The 24158-nt window shown below is 41.4% G+C and overlaps 1 protein-coding gene across 1 annotated transcript in view; it reads left to right on the top strand.

Annotated features, from left to right (window-relative positions):
- The first annotated feature begins 623 nt into the window (after positions 1 to 623).
- LOC115482541 (ervatamin-C-like) overlaps positions 624 to 24158 on the top strand; it is a 52513-nt gene continuing 28978 nt past the window's right edge. Inside the window, exons 1-6 of the mRNA XM_030222412.1 lie at positions 624 to 705; positions 9283 to 9389; positions 9877 to 10019; positions 11904 to 12089; positions 18396 to 18578; positions 23730 to 23889. Coding sequence (XP_030078272.1) covers positions 9284 to 9389; positions 9877 to 10019; positions 11904 to 12089; positions 18396 to 18578; positions 23730 to 23889 — 778 coding nt within the window. The 5' untranslated portion in view covers positions 624 to 705; position 9283. The remainder of the gene's footprint in view (positions 706 to 9282; positions 9390 to 9876; positions 10020 to 11903; positions 12090 to 18395; positions 18579 to 23729; positions 23890 to 24158) is intronic.

Here is a 24158-nt window from a genome sequence, read left to right as displayed (position 1 = left end):
AGTCGAAAGCAGTATTTGCATTCAAGAGAGCTTGGAACAAGTATATAGGATCTCTAAGGGAGTGATAGGGAGAGTAGATGGCATGGATGGGCAGACTGGATAGGCCATATGGTTTTTTTTATCTGTTTTCATTTTTCTGTTTCTATGTTTCTAATTAAGGGTGCCAATCCTTCAACATGTGCTTGTACTCTATAAACAACTGTAGGCCCTACATATAGAATTGCCTTTTATATATGTAGACTGAATTTTTTAAATACATAAATGCAATTGGGTGTTTTGTACCTGTAACAATTTTCCAAGAAGGCATAGTGCATCCTCTCTCTTTGAAATTTGTTCCAAAATATGTAGTCATCGTTCCATGGATTTTGTACCAAGGCAGACAGTATGAAAGTTGCCCCATAAGAGTACATCACTGTCCCTGACATTTGCTGACCTTTCCAAATGTTCAGTAACTCATGATTGACACATCAACAGATTATTTTATAACCGTCTTTGAAAATCACGATGCACAAACTTATCTTAATGGATAAACCAGATATCAAAGGTTAAGCCAGCTAACAGAAATCTAATATGTCATGGTCATGGGACCAGTCCTGCCCATATGCTCTACTTCAGAACTTTCTATTTAAACCAGAACGTCTGCCTTTCTTGGAGACAGACTGATCAGGAGACCTTCCACATCTTTACAGATTGAAAAACATTCAGGTAAGTTTCAGTGTCTTTTTGATTTCCATTAGTACATTTAGTTGAATAAAGGACCTTTACCAAAAACGTGAAATAAGAAGAGAAACAGCAGTTTAAGAATCATCACGTGTAGTATTCTTGTTATCCAGGTCTTGGTTTTGGACTATTATATCTATAAGACTATGAGAGGCTCCGTGCAAGACCAATGGACCATCAAACCCAGCATTTTATGTTTATGTATTCATTTATAACTCGCCTTTATCCAAGGCAGGTAATAATGCAACTATTAAACCACTGCTTGGGGTTGCAGAGTTCTTCTTACTTTTTGTGAGTTTTTTTGTCTGAAAGAAATTCTCTTCATGAGAGCAGTGGAGAGAAGTTGTTCAAAAGCTTTGTGAAAGCCTCTGTTTCCTTGAGGTTCTTTTTGTTTAAGAAAGGATTATGTGTTTTTGGAAGTAAGGAGTTTTTTCTTGTGACTCATGGAGGAAGTGGTGGTGGCAGCAGGATGCCCAGTGGATTGAGGAACCTTACAGTTTCCCTCTGTGTCAGTCAGCCTTAAAGACTCAGTACTAATATGGAAGAAATGAACACCTAGTCGGTACCATTTGGAAGGAAGACAGGGAAGCATAACCCATCTAGCACTCACCCAGAGCAGACAGAAGAACTGGTACCAACCTGGTACATAAAGGAGGAAAGGAATGGTTAGTAGTCAGTATCAAGCAGTGTAGAACATACAGAGAGACAAAGTAAACAGACAGGAGGAACCTCAACATCAGCCAGGAGGAGCCCTGAAATCCAGCTGAAAAAAGAGGGAACCTTCAGGGAATGACAGTTACATTTATAAATGTTCAACTTAATTTCTAAAGCTAGCAGTGATCATACTTTTTAAAATAAGCACATAAGAGTAGCCATACTGGGTCAGACCAATGGTCCATCTAGCCCAGTATCCTGTTTTCCAAAGATTGGCCAAGCCAGGTCACAAGTACCTGGCAGAAACCCAAATCGTGGCAACACTCTATAATACAAATCCCAGGGCAAGCAGTTGCTTCCAATGTCTGCCTCAATAGCAGACTATGGATTTTTCCCCCAGGAATTTGTTCAAACCTTTTTTAAAGCCAGATACGCTAACCACTGTTACATCCTCTGCCAAAGAGTTCTAGAGCTTAATTATTCGTTGAGTGAAAAAATATTTCCTCCTATTTGTTTTAAAAGTGCCAGCAATTAAAAAAGAAATACACATCAGTCATACAAATAGACAGCCATGCTGAATAAACATGTGGAGGGCAATTCTATAAGGAGGGTGCCAGCATTTAAGTGCCAAGAATGCACACAAAGAAACAGAATACTGGCAAATATATGCATATGTGCCTACTTATGCACATTAATGGCAACAGTTTGGCTATGCTGTATTCTAAAACATATAATACCATATAACGCTCAGCTTCAGATATACCTTTTAAAGTTCATATCTCATTGGTCTAGTAGAAAAGAACCTTTTAATTAGATCATCAGATCCGCGCATCTACCTCTATTATGGCTAGAATGAGCCAAGCATGTTTCGGAGGTAGTGACGTAATCCTCATCGATCTTCTAATCTTATTTTTCTATTTTTCTATATTTTTCAATAACTTAACAATTCAGCTTATATTTAGCTTGTACTTAGCTTTTTTAATGTAATCAAATTACTCTTTTACTGTACTGCAAGCGGCGGAGACACAATAAAGCCGACATGGTTCCATGTTTCGCGACAGGCGCTGTATCAAGGTTGTCTCCTATATCTTTTTGGCAGATCTACCTTTGTAGACTTTCCTGTTAGAATAATACTGCCCAGTTCATCCCCAATCTTTCACCCTCATACTTTACATGAAAGTTAGAGGGGCTTGATTCATCTCAGAACTGGAGATGGATTGCCTCCTCTTCGTTTCTGTTGATGGAAATTTGAAAGGCGGAACCTTCCTAGTTAGGACAAGCTCCAGTTCCTTAATAGCTTTCTCTACTCTTTTCTCTGGGCAAGCAAATTCTTCTCTTACAAGGATTCATTCCTAAGATTTAGTCTATGAACAATCAGACTGAACCTTCCCTTCTTGAGACCTCAGATTCTGAACTCAAAAACTGTTTCCTTCCTCTAACAAGAGCAGCTCAACAAAACTCCTTTTCCTTAGTCTCCCTTCTACTTGCAGAGACAGCTTACTGCACTCTCAAAAAAAGGAGAGGAAAGCCAAACCATACTATCTACCGGAGGTGTGCATGGGGAGGGCACAATTGGAAACCCGCAGAAATCTGTGGGACTCCGTGTACTTGGTAACAAAACATTCATTAATACTGTGGAGATGGGAGAGGACTGATCCAGAGTGAATGGGGATAGAAAGGGATGGGAACCAGATTATGTCCTCATGTACACATTGATTCAACAACTTGAGGGGATCTTTTACTAAAGATTATCTCGAGTTATCTGCAGCAGGGCCCAAAGGTATAGAATAGGCCCTGCAGCAGATAACTCGAGCTAAGCTTAAGTAAAAGACCCCCTGAAACACCGACACTTCAGCTAAAAAAATGATAATAAAAAAAATTGAAAGTGTCCATATTAATAAATATGTTTTTCTTGCTATTTAACAAAGTAATGCCTATTGTTTTGTGTTAAATTTTAACAAGTTGTAGGACACATGTTTTGTTTTGTTTGACTTTACAAGATCTTTTAAATGTGAGTTGGGTACAGGGATGGAAAGAAAACAGTGGGGATGGTGAAGGTTTTGTACCAATAGGATGGGGATGGGCTGGAAACACATTAGAATTGACTGGGAACAGGTGGGTGTGGGGACTAGATTATGCCCCAAGCTATGAGAATGGTATGGGATTTGCATTACAAGACGTATGAGGAGAGACTTGCTGATCTGAACATGTATACCCTGGAGGAAAAGAGAAACAGGGGTGATATGATACAGACGTTCAAATATTTGAAAGGTATTAGTCCGCAAACGAACCTTTTCTGGAGATGGGAAGGTGGTAGAACTAGAGGACATGAAATGAGATTGAAGGGGGGCAGACTCAAGAAAAATGTCAGGAAGTATTTTTTCACGGAGAGAGTGGTGGACATAGGAGCCAACTTTTCAAAATTATTGGGGGTGTTAAGCCCAATGGAAATGACCCCTCCCTGAACATATACAAGGAATTTTTCTCAATATTGGGGGTGCTCAAGCACCCACAGCACCCACAGAGTCGGCTCCAATGGTGGTGGATGCTTGGAATGCCCTCCAGCGGGAGGTAGTGGAGATGAAAACGGTAACAGAATTCAAACATGCATGAAATAAACATAAAGGAATCCTGTTCGGAAGGAAGGGATCCTCAGAAGCTTAGCCGAGATTGGGTGGCGGAGCCGGTAGTGGGAGGCGAGGCGGGTGGTTGGGAGGCGGGGCTAGTGCTGGGCAGACTTCTACAGTCTGTGCCCTGAAAATGACAGATACAAATCAAGGTAAGGTATACACAAAAAGTAACACATATGAGTTTATCTTGTTGGGCAGACTGGATGGACCTTGCAGGTCTTTTTCTGCCATCACCTACTATGTTACCACGTTACTATGTAACTCTACAATATACCAGAGCTTCTCAACCCAGTCCTTGGGGCATGCCCAGCCAGTCAAGTTTTCAAGATATCCACAATGAATAATCATGAAAGACATTTGCCATACCAATAAGCAAAGTGTATGTAATCTCTCTTATGCATATTCATTGTGGACATCCTGAAAACCTGACTGGCTGAGTGGGGCCTGAGGACTGGGTTGATGAAGTTAGTCTATAGTAGGGCTGAAAGATCCCAGATTTACTTTTTAACCCATTCATTTTCTTTCAGGCTAATATTTTAAGGGACTTAAATGTTTAGTGGCAGCTGTTATCAGGGCAATTTAATAACATACCCCCCCCCCCCCCCCTCTGATATTCAAAACTATTTAACTGGCCAGAAATGGGTCCTGGCTGGTTAAATAGGGTTTAAGTGCCTAACCGTGGATATTCAGTGGGAGATTGCCAGTTATCTCCCGCTGAATATCCCAGTTAACCTGCTAGCTGCTAACCGGCTATATCTTATGACATGGAGGGGCATAATCGAACGTCGATCTATTTTGGCGGCGGCGCAACAGCTGGCCGGAACCATATTATCGAAAAAGATGGCCGGCCATCTTTTTTTCGATAATATGGTTTAGCCCAGCCAAATGCCTTGGATTTCGCCGGGTTTGAGATCGCCGGTTTTGTTTTTCAGCGATAATGGAAAAAAATGCCGGCCATCTCAAACCCGGCGAAATCCAAGGCATTTGGTCGTGGGAGGAGCCAGCATTTGTACTGCACTGGTCCCCCTGACATGCCAGGACACCAACCGGGCACCCTAGGGGGCACTTTAAAATTTTTTTTTAAATATACAAATACCTCCCAGGTGCATAGCTCCCTTACCTTGGGTGCTGAGCCCCTCAAATCCCCCCCAAACCCACTCCCCACAACTCTACACCATTACCATAGCCCTCATGGGTGAAGGGGGGCACCTACATGTGGGTACAGTGGGTTTGGGGGGGGTTGGAGGGCTCAACACTTAGCACCACAAGTGTAACAGGTAGGGGGGGATGGACCTGGGTCTGCCTGCCTGCCTGAAGTGCACTGCACCCATTAAAAACTGCTCCAGGGACTTGCATACTGCTGTCAGGGAGCTGGGTATGACATTTGAGACTGGCATATAGGCTGGCAAAAAAGGTTTTTATTTATATTTTTTTTAGTGTGGGAGGGGGTTGGTGACCACTGGGGGACTATGGGGAGGTCATCCCCCATTCCCTCCGGTGGTCATCTGGTCAGTTGGGGCACCTTTTTGAGGCTTGGTCATGAAAATAAAAGGACCAAGTAAACCCAGCGAAATACTGATTAACGCTGCTTTTTTTCCCATTATCTGCGAAAGCCGGCCATCTGGTAGCCACGCCCATGCCCGCCCATGTCCCGCCTTCACTACGCCACCGACATGCCCCCTTGAACTTTTGCTGGCGAGGCGACGGGAAAGCAGCGATGCTGTCAAAAAAGCCGCTTTCGATTATACCGATTTCGCCGCTTTTGAGAGATCGCCGTCCATCTCCCGATTTATGTCGGGAAATGGCTGGCGATCACTTTCGAAAATAAGCCTGATAGACAGTTAGGCATGGCTATTTAGCACCAAGCCAACTATGTTGAGTGGTCAAAATAGGCAACTTAAAAAGAAGGCCTACCTTTCACCGCTAAAAACTTAACCAGTTAGCACTGAATATCGGCATAGTCGGTTAAGTTTTTAGTGGCCAAAATAAACCCGGATATTCAATACCAGTTGCTAGATACAGCCCAGTATTGAATAGCCAGGTTTAACGCTGGTGGTGGACAGCAAATGAGCTGCCCTTCGCCTGCTGAATATCGGAGCCGTGGAGGGACATAATCGAAAGGGACGCCCAGGTTTTGCTGAGGATGTCCTTGAAAAACGTCCCGATGGAGGGGCGGGAAACCCGTATTATCGAAACAAGGTGGACGTCCATCTTTCATTTCCATAACACGGTCAGGGACGCCCAAATCCTGAAATTTAGGTCGTCCTTAGAGATGGTCATCCCTAGACTTGGTCGTTTCTGATTTTCGGCGATAATGGAAACCAAGGACGCCCATCTCAGGAACGACCAAATGCAAGCCCTTTGGTCATGGGAGGAGCCAGCATTCATAGTGCACTGGTCCCCCTGAAATGGCAGAACACCAACTGGGCACCCTAGGGGGCACTGCAGTGGACTTGATAAATTGCTCCCAGGTACATAGCTCCATTACCTTGTGTGCTGAGCCCCCCAACCCCCCCCCCCCCAAAAAAAAAAACTCACTACCCACATCTGTACACCACTACCATAGCTCTTACAGGTGAAGGGGGGCACCTAGATGTGGGTACAGTGGGTTTCTGGTGGGTTTTGGAGGGCTCACATTTACCACCACAAGTGTAACAGGTGGGGGGGGGGGGGGGGGTTGGCCTGGGTCCGCCTGCCTGAAGTGCACTGCACCCACTAAAACTGCTCGAGGGACCTGCACACTGCTGTGATGGATCTGAGTATGACATTTGAGGCTGGCACAAAATATTTTTAAAGATGTTTTTTGAGGGTGGGAGAGGGTTAGTGACCACTGGGGGGGGGGGGGTAAGGGGAGGTCATCCCCGATTCTCTCCGGTGATCATCTGGTCAGTTCAGGCACCTTTTTGTGCCTTGGTCGTAAGAAAAACACGACCAGGTAAAGTTGTCCAAGTGCTTGTCAGGGACGCCCTTTTTTTCCATTATAGGTCGAGGATGTCCATGTGTTAGGCACGCCCAAGTCCCGCCTTCACTACGCCTCCGACACGCCTCCTTGAACTTTGGCCATCCCTGCGATGGAAAGCAGTTGGGGACATCCAAAATCGACTTTCGATTATACCAATTTGGACGACCCTGTGAGAAGGACACCCATCTTCTGATTTGTGCTGAAAGATGGCGTCCTCTTTCGAAAATAAGCCTGACAGTCACCAATATTTATGCACATGTATGTGCACACATATGTATGAGCCAGTAGAACACCTACGCATGATTCTCTAAATATGTGCATGTCTCTGCTAAAGCATATTTGTGAGGGGGTGTATCATGTCACCCCTGTTTCCCCTTTCCTCTAAGGTATACATGTTCAGGTGAGCAAGTCTCTCTAAGCCATACAAGGAGAGACTTGCTGATCTGAACATGTATACCTTAGAGGAAAGGAGAAACAGGGGTGACATGATACAGACGTTCAAATATTTGAAAGGTATTAATCCACAAATGAACCTTTTTCGGAGATGGGAAGCCGGTAGAACAAGAGGACATGAATTGAGGTTGAAGGGGGGCAGGCTCAGGACTAATGTCAGGAAGTATTTTTTCATGGAGAGGGTGGTGGATATGTGGAATGCTCTCCCGCGGGAGATGGTGGAGATGAAAACAGTAATGGAATTCAAACATGCGTGGGATAAACACAAAGGAATCCTGTTTAGAAGGAATGATTCTGCAGAATCTTAGCGGAGATTGGGTGGCGACTCTGGTAATTGGGAAACAAAATGGGAGCTGGGCAGACTTCTACGGTCTATGCCCTGATTGTGACTGAATAGATAGGGATGGGCTGGAGTGTAAATTTTAAGGGACTTCGACATTAGCTTAAGAACTTAGTACAAGAACAGTGCTGGGTAGACTTCTACGGTCTGTGCCCTGAGAAAGGCAAAGGACAAATCAAACTTGGGTATACATATAAAGTATCACATACCATGTAAATGAGTTTATCTTGTTGGGCAGACTGGATGGACCGTACAGGTCTTTATCTGCCGTCATTTACTATATGTTACTATGTTACGTAGGCAGAATGTAGGTGGCGCATGGGTGGGGTGCATAGTTAAACATGTACCTTAGATGTGCTGAAAAATGGTCTGTGCTGGTGTAGACGCATGTATTGGATGCACACAGGTACCTGCAAAAAAGGCCTCTTTTTTTGGCCGAAAATGGACGTGCGTCAAAATAAAAATTGGTGTGCGTCTATTTTGGGCCTAAGACCTTACCACCACCCACTGACTTAGCAGTAACGTCTCATGCGTTAACTGGCAGTAATCATCAGTGCATGTACACTGCTGATTACCATCCGGTTAGCGCCGCATGCCGGAAAATTTCCGGTGCACGTAGTGGACGCACGTAAAAAATGAAATTACTGCTCTGGCCATGCGGTAGCCGGGCAGTAGTTCCAAACTGGCACAAGTTGGATGCACATAGGCACCTACGCGGCTTAGTAAAAGAGCCCCTAACAGAATACTATAAGCTACTCATGTGTCTGGAACTTGGGTGCCTTCATGTACACTAGCTCTATGGCTCACACCGAAGTTACAGGTGCGTATCTCATCTCTTATGCTAGTGTTCAATAAAGGCTCCTACTTTTTTTTTACAGAGTAGCTCCCATCAAGGACTCTCAGGGTGCCAGTTTTTAGACACCTGGTTATAGAATTGCTCCCAATCCAGCCAATATTCAACGCTACTTAACAGGCCAAAAAACAGCCAGTGGGCTGAATTCGGCCGGAATATGCCTATGCCCTCAATCCATGGATTTTCAGCTGCACAATATGGATAATTCATCTACAAGCCCCAGCACTCTCTATATCATGCCAGAGTAGAGTTAGGGTGAAGTGAGGGTGTTCGGCCTAACTGTACATGTAGTGCTGCTGAATATTCATGTTTTTCAACCAATCATGGCTGATGTTTAAAAAGACCTGTTGGCACAGGAACTGAAAATTGACCTGTTTATTTCAATTACCTTTTTTTCTCTGTCACTCTCTTTCTTCTCTTCTTCTCTCTTTTTCCCCCCTGTTTACTTACGCCACACTAGCGGCTACCGCCAGCACAGCTTAGTAAACAGGGGGGGAAACTCTTTCTTAAATTGTTTACCATTTATCTCTATGTTTCTTTCTTGTTTATGTCTATTCTGCTTTCTCTATTTTCTCTTTGTTCTTTCCCCTTTCTGCATTTGTCTCTTTTTCTTCCCCTAATTGTTTGTAATCTGCTTTACTCAGCTTTTTTTTTTTTTTTTTGTCTCTAGGATGCATTCAGAGAAATTCCTGCTCATTCTGGCATCAGTTCTAGTCTATCATGCCCTGGCTTTGGAAAGTCTGGACAATGAGTGGAAACTTTGGAAATCTAATTATGGTATGAAGAAAATATTACCACTTGATACTCCAAAATGCAAGCATTATTATATTTATACAGAAATTAACCAAACTTATTCTTTTGATCAAGTAAAAATGGAGGGGACTATACATGTATACAGTATAAGATTTGTAGAATAAATATATCTATCTATAAAAAGTGTTCTGCTATATTCTGAGGAATTGGAGTTTGTACTATGAGAAGGTGTCTGTGAGAACAGAGGCTTGTAGTTAGTGGAAAGTTATTGCAGAGAGATTTTTCAAACCCCTTCCTAGTTCATCCGATTCTACTCAGGTGCTTTCTAACTCCTCAAAATGGGGCTTTGAAAGTAATACTTGTGATGCTGATGGTGATATTAGGCCTCATTTAAAGTGATGCCATAAATGGACAAATCTTTGAAAATCATGCAAATTCTGTTTGCAGTTCTGCTGATACTGAATTTTTACATTCTTCTCATGAACATGATCTGATTTTTCTTTCATGAAAGCAAAGACATACAGTTCCACAAATGAAGAGCAATTTCGAAGAAAAACTTGGGAGGCCAACTGGCATATTGTCCAGGAACACAACCAACTGGCCGACCAAGGAAAGACGACTTACTGGATGAAAATGAATCACTTTGCAGACAAGGCAAGACTGGTAGAATTAGAATAAGGAAACTGAGCAATCTTACAGATAAATGCAGCTACTAAAAAACACTAAACTTCAACTGAGCAGGTTGCAGACGAAAAAGGGAAACACAAGTCTGAGCCATAGTAGAGTATTCCAAAGTATCAGTGAGGCACAGATTAGTAATCTATACATTGAAGGAGGCCAGGTATTCACCTAGTTTAGCATGGCATAGAGTAGGGGGGGTTTCAATTCAGTCTTGAAGACACACCCAATCAACTGGGCTTTCAGGATATCTACCCCTCAGGGGATTGACTATAAAACAGAATTAGAATTAACATTCTCCTTTCAGAGAGCAAAGTGGTGGAATGAGTTACTAACATGTATACACTACCAGTCTAGCTATGCTCTTTGAAAACTTGGTTATTTCATAAGTTTGCCTAATCATCTATGGTTGTTCTGCTATCTTGCTTTATTTTAACCATGAATTTTTAATTGGTACTGTATACACATTTGTATTGTACTTTCTAAGGTTTACCTTACCTCTTGAAGTTCTGTGAGCTACACTGATTTAGTTATACAATCATTGACTGTAATGTAATATGTATGAGATCAATTTGCACGCACTGCAAGTCAAACTCATGCATGGGCCCTCAGCACTTCAGGGCAGCTAGGATCCTATTTCCCTTGTAGATTGGTGGGAGATCAAGCTAGTAACTAGCCCTTCAGTACTGTAGACAGGACAAGGCCCTAATCTCTAAGAAAAAACTTAATACACAATATAGGGCTGTCTTCTCATATATTAGTCAATATTTTTCCACACATTAATACTATGACTAATTTTCAAACATATACAAACATTTTTAATATCAATTTCTAACATTTTATTCCAATATTTAAAATCTCACATAAGCATTAACCATACCATCTTACCCTGGACTATATTCCCCAATAAAAATTTCCACAGTCAATAATTGAAGCAGTTGCTTTCATATGCACTGTCCAGATCAAACAGAAAGTCCTTCTTCAAAAGCATTAGTTGCTAATGAAGTCTTTCTTTTTATCAATCCAAGTTCAATACTGCCGAAAATATTTTCTTGTTCTAATCCTTTACTCAAGGACACCCAAAAATTTCTTTGAGGACTCTCCTTGAATTAACCTTCATTGGAAGGAATTCCCACTGCTCCAACTTAAGACATCTTCACATAAATCACTCCATTAACACCACATTCTTAACAAGAACACTTTTGGTCTCAACACAGGCTGTGTTTCATAGGTACTTCTTCAGGAGACCATACTACAATAAATATGATGCAATATACATCATATAATCATAAATATCCCTACAAACATACTAAAATATACACAAAAAATACTTAAGTGCTCTGACATCCTCTCTTATAAGTCACTTCTCTACAGTTGTGCTGTGTGGTATCAGCTACATCTTTCCTTTTCCCATAATGCCATATGGTGGCTGCTGGTCTCACGCTTAATAAACTGAGTCACATCACAAAGGAGAACTGGGACACTGTTCTGTGTGGTGATTGGTAGGGGGATGGAAGGTGTGAGGACAGGGTGTTATCACACAGGACCTGAGCTGAAGGGTATGATGAAAGTGGTGGTGCAGAGTACCACATATACTGCAACACTTAACATGGCTGTCTCTCCTACCTATTTTCTCTCACCCTTTATCTTTTTACTTTTCATTTCTATCAATATCCTTTTCAGTTCTGTTTCTGCCTTTCCATCTATTGCTCTCTAATGCATTTGGGCGTGCATACATATTATTTGCACACATCTCTCCTGCTCTCTCTCTTCCCCCTTTTCTCTGTTTCTGTCTCTGCATTTCAGTATATCTCATTGGTCCTTCTCTGCCTTTTCTTTACAATTGTTTTGTTTCCTTAGAGTGAAAAAGAACTGGCAAAGATGAACTGCTTACAAGTTCCAACATCCAAAGAGAGAAATTTGAAAACATACCGGGATGTCAAGTATCGAGAACCACCTTCAAATGTTGACTGGAGAGAAGAGAAATGTGTCACGGTTGTGAAGGACCAAGGATCTTACTGTGGTTCCTGCTGGGCTTTCGCCACGGTAAAGATTTTGCTACTCTCTCCTAGAACATGGCTCATTCAGTCTTTAGCTTTCTAGACATCAGAAAATAGGTCTGTATTTCTGCAGAGCTTCAGAGCTATGATGAACTCTATAAAACTTCAAGAACATGATTATGTGTTTAGTTTGGTAGACAGTAGATAACACTCCCCAAGATCAATTTTCAAAGTATAGATAGGCCATTGGTTATTGTCAATAATAATCTAGAACTTGGGATTGCCTGACTAACACATCTAGGGAGAAATTTTATAAATGGCGTTCAAAATTCGGTGCCAAAAAAAAATTGGTGCTGAATGGTAGTCTATAACAGGCATTTCAGGATTAGTTCCCTTTATAGGATAGCACAACTTTGGGCAAATTGGGAGCAAATCTCCCGAGTTCTATAACAATGGGTGCATTTTAAGGGAATGTCCCTGGCCTGCCATGCCCCTCCCATGGCCATGCCTCCTTTGCAGATCCTCACAGAAACACTTGGGCACTATTCTGTAAATGGGAAATGGGCACGTAAGTGTGTTTTCATTTGGATCTGCCGTTTCTGCCCTGTTTCATCACCTTGCATCCATTAGAATGCTTTTCCATGCTGAAAATCCAATGCAGAAGTAGCACCTAATATTCTGCACCATATAAAGAATTTCTCCCCTAGGGGCTAATTTAATAACTGAGCACCTAAATGAAGGTTGGATTTTAGACACCTATTCTACCAAAGAACCAAAGCACCTAGTTCATTGTAGAAATCCAGTATCATTGCTTAACATTTAGGCACTCATGTCTACATTAGCCATAGGGCTGGCAGAAATGCAGGCATCTAAATGTAGTAGGGACACATGAAGCTTAGAGCTCTATGAGTTATATATGTAAGAGGGAGCCCTACCTCTGTCCTGCTCATGCTGTGCCCCGGTGCTCACCCCCTTGCAAATATCTGCTATGTATGTTATGTGGGCATTTGCAGAATAGTGCTCAAGCCAAATACAGGTATTTATATGTGAATATGCCATTATTCTAAACAGTTATGCACACAATGGGCATATAACCATGAGTGCCTACTTTACTGAGGGCCCTTCATATGCCTTAATCCCAGTGGCGTACCTAACTTGTTCACCAACTGGGGTGGGTCACCGTTGTGCCCCTCGTCGCGTAGCCCTCTCAAGGCGCACCACACACTCCCAAACACATCATCCCCCTAAAGCGCATCACTTTTCCTCCTAGCAAGGGGGTGCATGGAGCAGGCGCGCAGCTGTCAGTTCTGCTGGGGGGACAGGGGATCAGAAGATCCAACAACCACGTGCCTGCTCCGCACATACCCCCTTTCTGCCTGCACCTGGGTTGGACCACCCCCACTACCACGCCCTTGGTACGCTACTGCTTAATCCTAGTCAGTCATTTTGAGCTGAAAAGCAGATGTACCATTCAATTCTGGGCTATGAGGAAACATGACATGGTAAATATAATTTGCTGTTATTTGTACTTCTGTCTTTTCAGGATCATCAGTGAATCTACAAAGGGGAGGGATGTACATATGTTAATATATTTTGATTTGTCTTTGGAATTTTCTAAAATGTTCTTGATTTGGAGTGTTTTTTTTCAGTACACAAGTACTGGGCACTAACTGCAATGAGCAATCTACACCCATTCTCCACTCATCTTCAGGGGTGGAGAATGGGTTAGACTGCTCATTAGTGCATGCTGTCATGCCAGCAGGACTACCATGCTCATGTGCTAACATAGAAACATGACGGCAGATAAAGGCCATATGACCCATCCAGTCTGCCCATTCTCTGTAACCCCTAATTCTTCCTGTTCCTAAGCGATCCCACATGCTTATCCCATGCCTTTTTAAATTCTGGAACAGTCCTCGACTCCACCACCTCCACCGGGAGGCCATTCCATGCCTCCACCACCCTTTCTGTGAAATAATACTTCCTTAGGTTACTCCTAAGCCTATTCCCTCTTAACTTTGTCGTATGCCCCCTCATTCCAGAGCTCTCCTTCATTTGAAAAAGGCTCTCTTCCTATACATATATGCCCTTGAGATATTTAAACGTTTCTATCATGTCTCCCCTCTCCCTATTAGCATATACTAACATTAAGTATATGCTAATAGATGCACATTAATTAGTCAGTGCACTTTAGTAGACAGGTCCCTACATTTTTCAAGGCATGCTAATGAACCAAATGTACTCAAATGTACCTGCTCACACCCTTCACTCTCTCAATGACCATCGTCTTGTCCTTCCCGGCCCCAAGACCTGCCCACTATGAATTTACTAGGCACAGTGTTTTCTTCTTTCTATCACCACATATATGAAACAACCTCCTGCTTCCCTTTCGCAGTGAATCTTCCTTTAAAACCTTCAAGGCCAACCTGAAGGCCTGGCTTTTTAGGCAGCCTTTCGGAGGGTCAGACTGATTAGATGGCATGAGCTTCACCAGCTAGAGATCTTCCTCGACTGTTCTCCTTGCTCGTCTGTTTAAACTGTATAGTGTGACTGCTGACCTTTACTATTTTAATTGGAGTTCCTTTCCTGTTTCAAAATTTCTTTTAGCCTGTAAAGCCCTCTGTACTGCTTTAGCAGCTAAAGCGGTCTAGCAAATTGAAATAAATTATAAACTACACTAATGAATGCACATCCCTCACATATGCAATGTTCATATAGTAAAAAGCACCAGTCTCAGAATCTCTTAATTCTGATATTTGATTGCTGGTTGAAATTCTAGCATCATGCTAGATGCTGTTAAAAGGGTTTATTTAATCCAGTTTTTCTTAACCCTGTTTTACAAACACACTTTACTGGCTTGGTTTTCAGGATGTCAATAATGAATATGCATGCGATACATTTATTTACATTGGAAACTCGCTATATGAAGATCTATCTCTTGCATATTCACTGAGGTGATCCTGAAAGTTTGGCTGAAGAGGAAACACTAATATAATCACCAGTGTTAATAGTAATAACGTATGGATAACGTCCTCTCTGACCACACTCATTCCTCAAAAAGTTTACTATTAGAGGTCTTCATCTCCATTCTTCCTTCTGCCTTTCACAATCTTCTTATAATTTATTTATTTGTTGCATTTGTATCCCACATTTTCCCACATATTTGTGGGCTCAATGTGGCTTACATAGTACCGGAGAGGCGTTTGCAAACTCCGGTGAGAACAAATACAAAGTGATGTTGTGGTAAGATAAAGTTTGTGTGGCACAGCCACAATTAGGGATTGTACAACGGAAGAGTTGAGTTATGTCCATTACGTACTTTAGTTTTGTTGTGTCGCAGAGATCAGGCATTTAGGTTGGATCGGTAGGGTATGCCTTTTTAAACAGGTTAGTTTTTAGTGATTTCCGGAAGTTTAGGTGGTCATGCGTTGTTTTCAGGGCTTTTGGTAATGTGTTCCATAGTTGTGTGCTTATGTAGGAAAAGCTGGATGCATAAGTTGATTTGTGTTTGAGGCCTTTGCAGCTTGGGTAGTGCAGATTTAGATACAATGAGCTCACAGGAGCGGGGACACTCTTCTAGTTTGAAGAATACACTCGTGGCCTGCTTCTGATTCTGCTAGCAGAGACACAAGACATGGAAATAGCAAGTAGAACTGAAGGGACACATTGAGGAGCACAAAAAAAAAATCCTGTTCCCATAGCACAGGGGCTGGTCCATTGCCTGGGAGTCCCAGGGTTGCCTACTTAATTGCCACTTCTAGGCTAAGTTTTGGGGACTAAGGGCCCTATTTACTAAGGCGCGTTAGTGTTTTTAACACACCTACAATTAGTGTGAGCGCTAACCATGTAGGTGCCTATAGGGATATTGTAGGCGCGTACACAGGTAACGCGCGTACATGGTTAACGTGTGTTAAAAATGCTAACGCGGCTTAGTAAACAGGGCCCTAAATGTTGGATTAAAATTTGCTTGATTTATATTTTGACTTTTCAGAAATAAAAATAATTTTAAAATCCCCAAAAAACTAAATGCTGGATTAAACATGAGAACTTGTGTGTTCATCTATTGAGGAAAGTGTAGAACCAAAAAGAAAAACAAAGAAATGAAAATGTGTCTTTTAAGCAGTCTAGCTTTGGCAACAGGAACAGATCATTAGTTAAAGGGTGCACAAAGCCTAACATGTTTGTTCAGGTTTGTTTAAAATTAATTTTTCCCATGTTTTCTTGCTGGTTTGACTTAATTGTTGGATGCAAATTTAAAGTGTGCAAAAGCTTAAAAATGCATTTATTCTTAGATATGCAGTGACTTTCATTTGTAGAGCTATACCAAATAGCATATTTTACTATTTGGCCAAATAGAATAATGAAAAATATTATTCGGCTCAATATGAATAGCGAATACGAATAATGGCCATTGAGCTTTAACATAACCAATAATAAAAGAAGCAACATGAAATCAGAGATCTGGGGTCCTTTTACTAAGTGGCAGTAAGGAATAACGTGTGCTTACCGGTCGCTAAAAGGCACTACCGTGGGACACCTGAGCACGTCATGCAGTAGTTCTGGGATCGGCGCATGCCAATCCCATGCTAAAAAATAGAAAATACTTTTTAGTGAGGGGGAGGATATGTTTGGGGCGGAGAGTAGGTTTGTGCTAATTGGGAAATTAGGGCGTGGCCATTCATGGAACAAAATGAAATTGTTGCCATTTTATAAGCACGTTAAAAGTGGTTTCATCATGCAGGAAATCCATGTGCTAAAAATAGCATAGGCCACTTTTTAGCGTAGCTTAGTAAAAGGGTCCCCGTATGTTGATTTCAGTAGGATTTAGAGCTCCGGATTATTCGTATTTGAATTTAAATCACTATTTGGCTGAACATGACTAATGTATTCGGGGCTGAATTGAATCGAATACAAATAATCAGCATAGCCCTACTTTATAGGCATCCAACCAAAACCAAATACATGCTCACAAATGCACACCCCTATTTATCAGTGTAAACCACAAAATCTGAGAGGAACTGGATAAACAAATTAGTAATTATTTGTTATCGTCTATTATGTTTTTAGAAGGCAGATGGATATAGACTGATTCCAGTTTTTCAGAACAGGCTGGTCCACTCAGGATTTTGTCTCATTTCATATAGAACAAACAGAGTAATGGATTAGAATCTGTTTCTCTTGTTCTCATTCTTTATCTGAGAATGAATATAATCTATATCAATTTAAGGAAGAGTAGTGAGAGTGAGTGGAATGCTAGACTGCAGACAGAAAAGGTGATATCTCATCTGAAGGATTGTGTCCTGTTCTGGAGGAGAGGGAAAAGGAGACGTGTATAATTTATAATGGTGTGAGTAGATAAGTACCAGAAGCTTTTAGAAATTCTAAACACTAGTATCACCTCTGAGTGAAATAATAACAATAACCACAAAGGGGAATCTTCAAATCTTCATTTATTTTGGCTAAGTACTACCTAGTTACAGTCAGTAATGACAGATAAAATCCAATCCATTCTGCCCACTTATTCCAGTCCACAGTGCTAAGGATGTATTCCAGTTGACAGTCATAAAGGTTTGACTGTTTGTAGGATATTGCTGGTTATGCATTTGGGATTTTATTGTGTTCCTCACTGGCTCTCTATCATCCTTGACAAAATGAGTATACAAGTTACCTTACTTAATCCAACACCTAAGCACACCCATCCCTATGTCTTATCACCAAGCTTTGTAATAATCTAAGCAGCTAGCAAAACCAGTGTGGCAAGATCTTGAAATACAGTGACGTTGTTGTCCAGACATCTAGTTGCCTCTATCCCTAAGGCCATGCTGGATGGTACCTGCCCATCTAATGTCATTGATCTGGTTGATTTCTGAAGAGTTGGAACCTGCTGGTTTCAATCCAGCTATCCATAAACAGTAGACATGTTTCTCACTGAGAGGGGGTTGAGTGAATATCTAGAAGAAGTGGAAGATGATTCCCACTCTCTATCATAATTGTGCCCTCATTTGGAAACCAGAGTGCTAAAATGCCACACCCTATAGATTCAGAAGTGCGGAAATTCTGACACTAAAACATTGCATCCCATAGGTTTTTGATGGCAAAGAGAGCAGCACTCAAACACTGAACTTATAGATTTGTTATAGCAGGGTCTTCAATTTTCATTTTAAAAGCAAGAAAGAACCATTATCATTTTTGAGACTTATTAGCTGGAAAAGCATTAAATAAATAAATAACAACAGCTGCTAAAACAGATTTGAATCTATATGAAAGTGGGGGAAAGTTAGTTTTATTAGATGTCTCTCTGTTTCAGTGCACTCATCAGTCTGAAGTCACATCTCACCTTTTTTCTTCCCAGGTGGGTACGATAGAGTCTCGATACTGTATCAAAACTGGAGAACTCGAGGAGCTGAGCGAGCAGCAGCTGGTGGACTGTGACTATAACAATGACGGCTGTTGTGGAGGATTTCCTCTTTATGCACTCGAGTATGCAGTAGAAAATGGCCTGATGAAAAGTTCCAAGTACAAATATAAAGGACATGTGAGTATTTTTTTTCATAACTGATATTTAGTAAATTAGTCTGAAGAAGTTGCCTACTGTTAATGAAAGGTGTCATGCTGACAATAGTGTAAACTGGTCTCCACATGACGACAGAAACTATTGCAACTATTGTAACCCTTTTTCACTTTCAGGGCAGGTAAAGGGGTACAATGGGCAGCTGTTGAGGCTACCATGCAACCTGTGGGACTCCTGGGATTACTCAAGTCATGGCGAAAGACATTCTTTGGGATCCTTAGAGATAGGAATCTCCTTTGTATTTCAAGGAATATAGACATACCACAACAGTTTGGGTTGTTCTAAAAATGAAAGTTTACTGAAGAACTTTTTTGGCATGTACACCTTCTAGTCACATCCATAGCAGAACAAGATCAAACAGTCTCATATTCTTTTCATCAGTAAGTAGGTGTCATGCCCCTCACCTGTTTTACGTGGTCTCCAGCAGTATTCCCTGTTCCAGTGTCCCTGCCTGCTTTGCTTTGCTCTGTTCCAGTGTCCCTGCCTGCCTTGCCTAGTTCCAGTGTTCCTGCTTGCCTTGCGTAGTTCCAGTGTCCCTGCCTTGCCCTGTTCCTGAGCCCCTGTCTGTTTGTTCCTGCCTTGCCTACCATAGTCCTGTCTGTCTGTTACTACTTTGCCTTGCTCCATCATTCCTGCCTATCTGTCCCTCCCTTGCTCCATGGGGTCATCCCACTACTACAACTTATCACTTCTATAGCGCTACAAGGCATCCTGTTGGTTTCCTCTACCCAGGGGCTCTTATAAGAGCCACCTGCTGACCTCTGCCCTGTTCCTAACTTCATCTGCCTGCTGCCTGCCTTGACCTCCAGCCTGTTCCTGACTACTCACCATCTGCCTGCGACCAGCCTGGCCTCCATCACTCACAGTGCAGTTCTTCTACACTGTCCTAGACTTTGTCAGGCATCTGCATCAGTCTGTCATCAGCGAGGGCCTGTGCTGTGCTAGAATCACACAGGGGAAACTAATCTTGCTACGGTCCAAGGGCTCACTGTCCTTGAATTGTGACAGTAGGAGCTTCCTCTGACTCCAAACCTCATTCAGGCTACTGTCAAGGATTACTCAGCATAAAGACTCCCTTTATTAATCTGACTCTTCTGAGGACTTCTTATCCATCAATTCTTCTTCAAGTATACAGAGTGGTTTCTGTAAACCAGAATGAGATCCACTGGTTTCTCCTCAGAAAATCCTCTTCCAAATCACATTCATAGAAGTTTCTGCTGCCACACGCAGGACTTATCTGGGTAACAGTGGTCCCGGCACAGATAAGTCCTGCTCACTGGGTCCAGACATGGATTTTCAGTGCCATTACCTGGATAAAGTTGTAAAAATCTGGACTATCATGATGGTGCTGAGGTGATCCAGTGATGGAGCCTTGGTGGAGTTTCCACTTATCTGGTTAACAACTTTTACCTTTAGATAGTTTAGGCAGTTTTATAACAAGCTATTTTCAGTCACAAAATGGGTAACTGTCCAGATAATGTCCTAATTTTATCCATTTATGTATCTGCGTACTGGTTTGAATATCCTCGTTACTCGGATAAGTACCAGCACTCAAGTTAGACCCATATATTCAGCACCAGCCAGTATCCAAAGACCAGAAGAGTTTTATGTGTGGGCAGTCATTAACACTGACAGAGGAAAGGTCAACAACATTTCTTCTGTTGTTTCATTGACAAATGAAAATGGGCAGGGTTTCATTCATCAACAACAGGTTTGGCAACAACGGGAGGCTGTCCCACGATCCAAGCCCCTCCCCTCACAATCCAAGGCCCTCCTTCTGTCCCCTCCTCATGTACCCCCTGCCAAGAGCAGACAACCCTTCCACCTTACCTGTGATTCCACTCTGTCCTCCCACTTCCTGTAGGCCCCCAGGCCTTACCTGAATCCCTGGTGGTCTAGCAGGGGTCCATTGAGGCAGGAGTGATGCCCATTTGCTCCTGCCCATTGCCATCGACACATCCAATTTTACACCCATGACCTTTCACCATAGTTTTACTGTACCGCTAGAGCTTCTGGTAGTACCACAAGACAATGGTGAAAGGTTGCAGCTGCCATATTGGATGTGTCTGTGGCCATGGGCAGAAGTACATGGATATCACTCCAAATCCAATAAACTTCCACTAGCCACCTGGGGGATTCAGGTCATCTCCCATGGCAATGAAAGGGAGGGGTCCCCACATAAAACAAAAATTAGTCTGAAAGTCCCTAAGGAGTCATTAATTTCTATATGACAGGGCAGGGTCAAGGCTGGTTATCTTTATCTGTCTTTGTATCTGTATCTGTATTTATATTTGTTTTTACTTTATTGTATTGAATTCTATTGTTTTCTTTTCTGGTATTTGTTATTTGTTGTTTAGTGAGTTGTCTCTCTTTTCTTATATGTAAGTCTATTGTGATGATATACTTTCTTTCCTATCGTATGCTTTGATTCTTTTCTAACTTTTGATTTTATTTGATTTTGTAAACCGCTCAGAAAGCATTCCAATTGGGCGGTATATCAAGTTTTTAATACACAGATATAGTAACTGTTAATATATGGCCTGGCTTTAAGGCTACCACTGGAATAGTGATGGCCAAAGCTATGCAGCCTAAAACAACTGAAAAAGTACTGACTAGGCCAAACAACAAGTAAATGATTTAATATTTGAGAATCTGCAAAAAGCAGGTCTGAACAATGAGTCCTGCCACAAATTGGTACAATTTTTAAATCATATACAGCACCTGTAATGAAAGAATGATGGATCAGATGAATAAAATGGAGCTTATTAGTTTTGGTATACAATGATACAGAGGTAATACAGAGTTCATGAGATGGTATGAAAGGTATGAAAAGTATGAAAAGTATTGCAGCCGGAAGATGTGAAACTGTTATCTCAACGCTTCCCAAAACATGTTGATAATTAGCAGTAGCTGAGAACGGAAGGAGGTGGGCACATCAGACAGCAGACCGCGTGGGAAAGTATGATCTCAGAAAGTGAGAAAGATTAGGAGCAAGGTTTCTCACCATTCACTTCTATGGAGAGGTTTGTGTATAAAAGAGGGGAGATTTTGCCTTAGTTTGGAACTCCTCCCCAACGCTTCTCTCAGACGGCAGGGCGCTGTGCAGATAAACCCAGAATCTGATGTCTGTATTTGTATCAACTTGAAGACTTGTGTTTGGGTAAGAAATAAAATGTACCTATCTATCTAAACCTATCTCTGTCTCTATTTTTATTGATTCTATCTTCTCTTTACCTAACATTTAGCCTAAGGTAGATCACATACAAGTGACACTCAGTTTTGGACAGAAAGCAGTAGTTATGGGAATTAGTTTTCAATTACAGCTCCTAATGCCACCCCCTTATGATTGGGTGACAATGGAGGTCAGAGAAACTATACAGAACCTGATATATGAAATAAGTACCTTTAGTCCCCCGTGTGACGGAGTCAGAAAGAGGTCTATAAGGGGGGGGATTTAAAACATAACATAGAACATTCCCCTAAAGAACACAGGAAACAACACAACACAAACATTTTCTTGCTGTCCATCCCTATAGAATATCTAGGTATACAATAAGCACAGCAGCTAGTGTTCAAATCAAACACTAACCACCGTGGTGGAATATTATCTCCCTTGGTTTTCTAATTCATTATAAGACATAAATGTTTACTGTCTGTCACTTTCTAGGCATCCAAGTGGACTAACATGGCCTCCAACAGTGTGTTATCCAAAATAGAAAATTATTGGATGTCATGTAGGAACAACTCGTTTCAACATCCCTAAACAAAAGCAAAACTACAAACCAGTCAGGCTTTCTGGATATCTACACTGAATATGCAGATATCAAAATATCAAACTCTATAACATTAGAACACCCGGAATAATAGAATCACTTATAATCTTGTAACAAAATGTTTTGCTTTCAATAGCAATACTGGTGTGAAACTTGTAGATTACACTGACATTCAAAGCACTTATTCTTCATTACGATCTTCTCTTGATCTATTGATAACCTGCTGTGAACTCTCTGTTACCATGTGAAAATTAGTCCATTGATTAAATCAATTGTCCACCACAGCAGGTTAAAACAAAAAGTTACATTCCATCGTAAACCACAACTGATTTACTATGTGCTGTAGTATTGAATGACAGTAGTTCCATTCACCGTGACTCCACTCTTCACGGGACTAATGTGAATCTTTTCCTTGATTTTCAAACTGCTTCACTGCAGCTGTCCTCTCATTTGTTTACTGAAACACTTGTACACGGACCCGTGTACAAGTGTTTCAGTAAACAAATGAGAGGACAGCTGCAGTGAAGCAGTTTGAAAATCAAGGAAAAGATTCACATTAGTCCCGTGAAGAGTGGAGTCACGGTGAATGGAACTACTGTCATTCAATACTACAGCACATAGTAAATCAGTTGTGGTTTACGATGGAATGTAACTTTTTGTTTTAACCTGCTGTGGTGGACAATTGATTTAATCAATGGACTAATTTTCACATGGTAACAGAGAGTGCACAGCAGGTTATCAATAGATCAAGAGAAGATCGTAATGAAGAATAAGTGCTTTGAATGTCAGTGTAATCTACAAGTTTCACACCAGTATTGCTATTGAAAGCAAAACATTTTGTTACAAGATTATAAGTGATTCTATTATTCCGGGTGTTCTAATGTTATAGAGTTTGATATTTTGATATTAGTTTTATAAATGTGAATTAGAGTGAATGGATGATTGAATGAATGGTAGATATATGGGGATTTTAGACAATAATTGTTAGATTTATGAGATTAATTGATGTAATAAAGATAAATATAAATGCAATAGTTGTTGAGTATATTGTATGAATTTAGTACAACTATTTATTGAATGATACCTTAGACAACATTGTCACTGAATATGCAGGAGATGATTTGCATGCAGTGCTCCTAACGCATGCAAATTTAATCACATGAATATTCATTGCAGATATTCTGAAAACAAGCTGGTTTCCCCTAGGACAGGAGGAACCACTGACATATGCGCATAGGGGTGAAATGTAGTATGGCTTAGCCTGTCTGGTACTATTTGCTGTTGCTGATTCTCATTCCAAGAGCTGAGAACCTTCTCCTTTGGTAATATTTTCTCTCCATAGGGCAGTGAATGTCGGTACAAAGAACGCCTAGCCACGTCGCTGAATTCTTCCAAATTCTATGACTTGGCTGGAGAAGACAACATAGCATCCGCACTGGCTTTCGATGGACCTATGTCTGTAGCATTTGGAGTTGCCTTTACCTTTATGTTCTATGACAAAGGTCAGAGTTTTGCATTTACTATAACACTGTGCTTGGTGTAGCCACTGTAGAATTGGAAATGAGATATTTATTTAGTTAAACAATGTGTAACCTGCATATTCAATGCAATGCAAAATTCCAGGTTGAGTGCAATTGAACAAAGACATTTCAAAACACAAATTCACTAATCTGAACAAAATAAAGATAAAATCTCATGCATAAAAATATGAAATATAACAGTACAATACCCATAAGGGACCACAGCCCCTTCCAAGCTTGAGCCCTAAGAT

This window comes from Microcaecilia unicolor, chromosome 1 (assembly GCF_901765095.1).
Source record: "Microcaecilia unicolor chromosome 1, aMicUni1.1, whole genome shotgun sequence".
NCBI classification, from domain to species: domain Eukaryota; kingdom Metazoa; phylum Chordata; class Amphibia; order Gymnophiona; family Siphonopidae; genus Microcaecilia; species Microcaecilia unicolor.
This window is presented reverse-complemented; position numbering and strand designations above follow the sequence as displayed.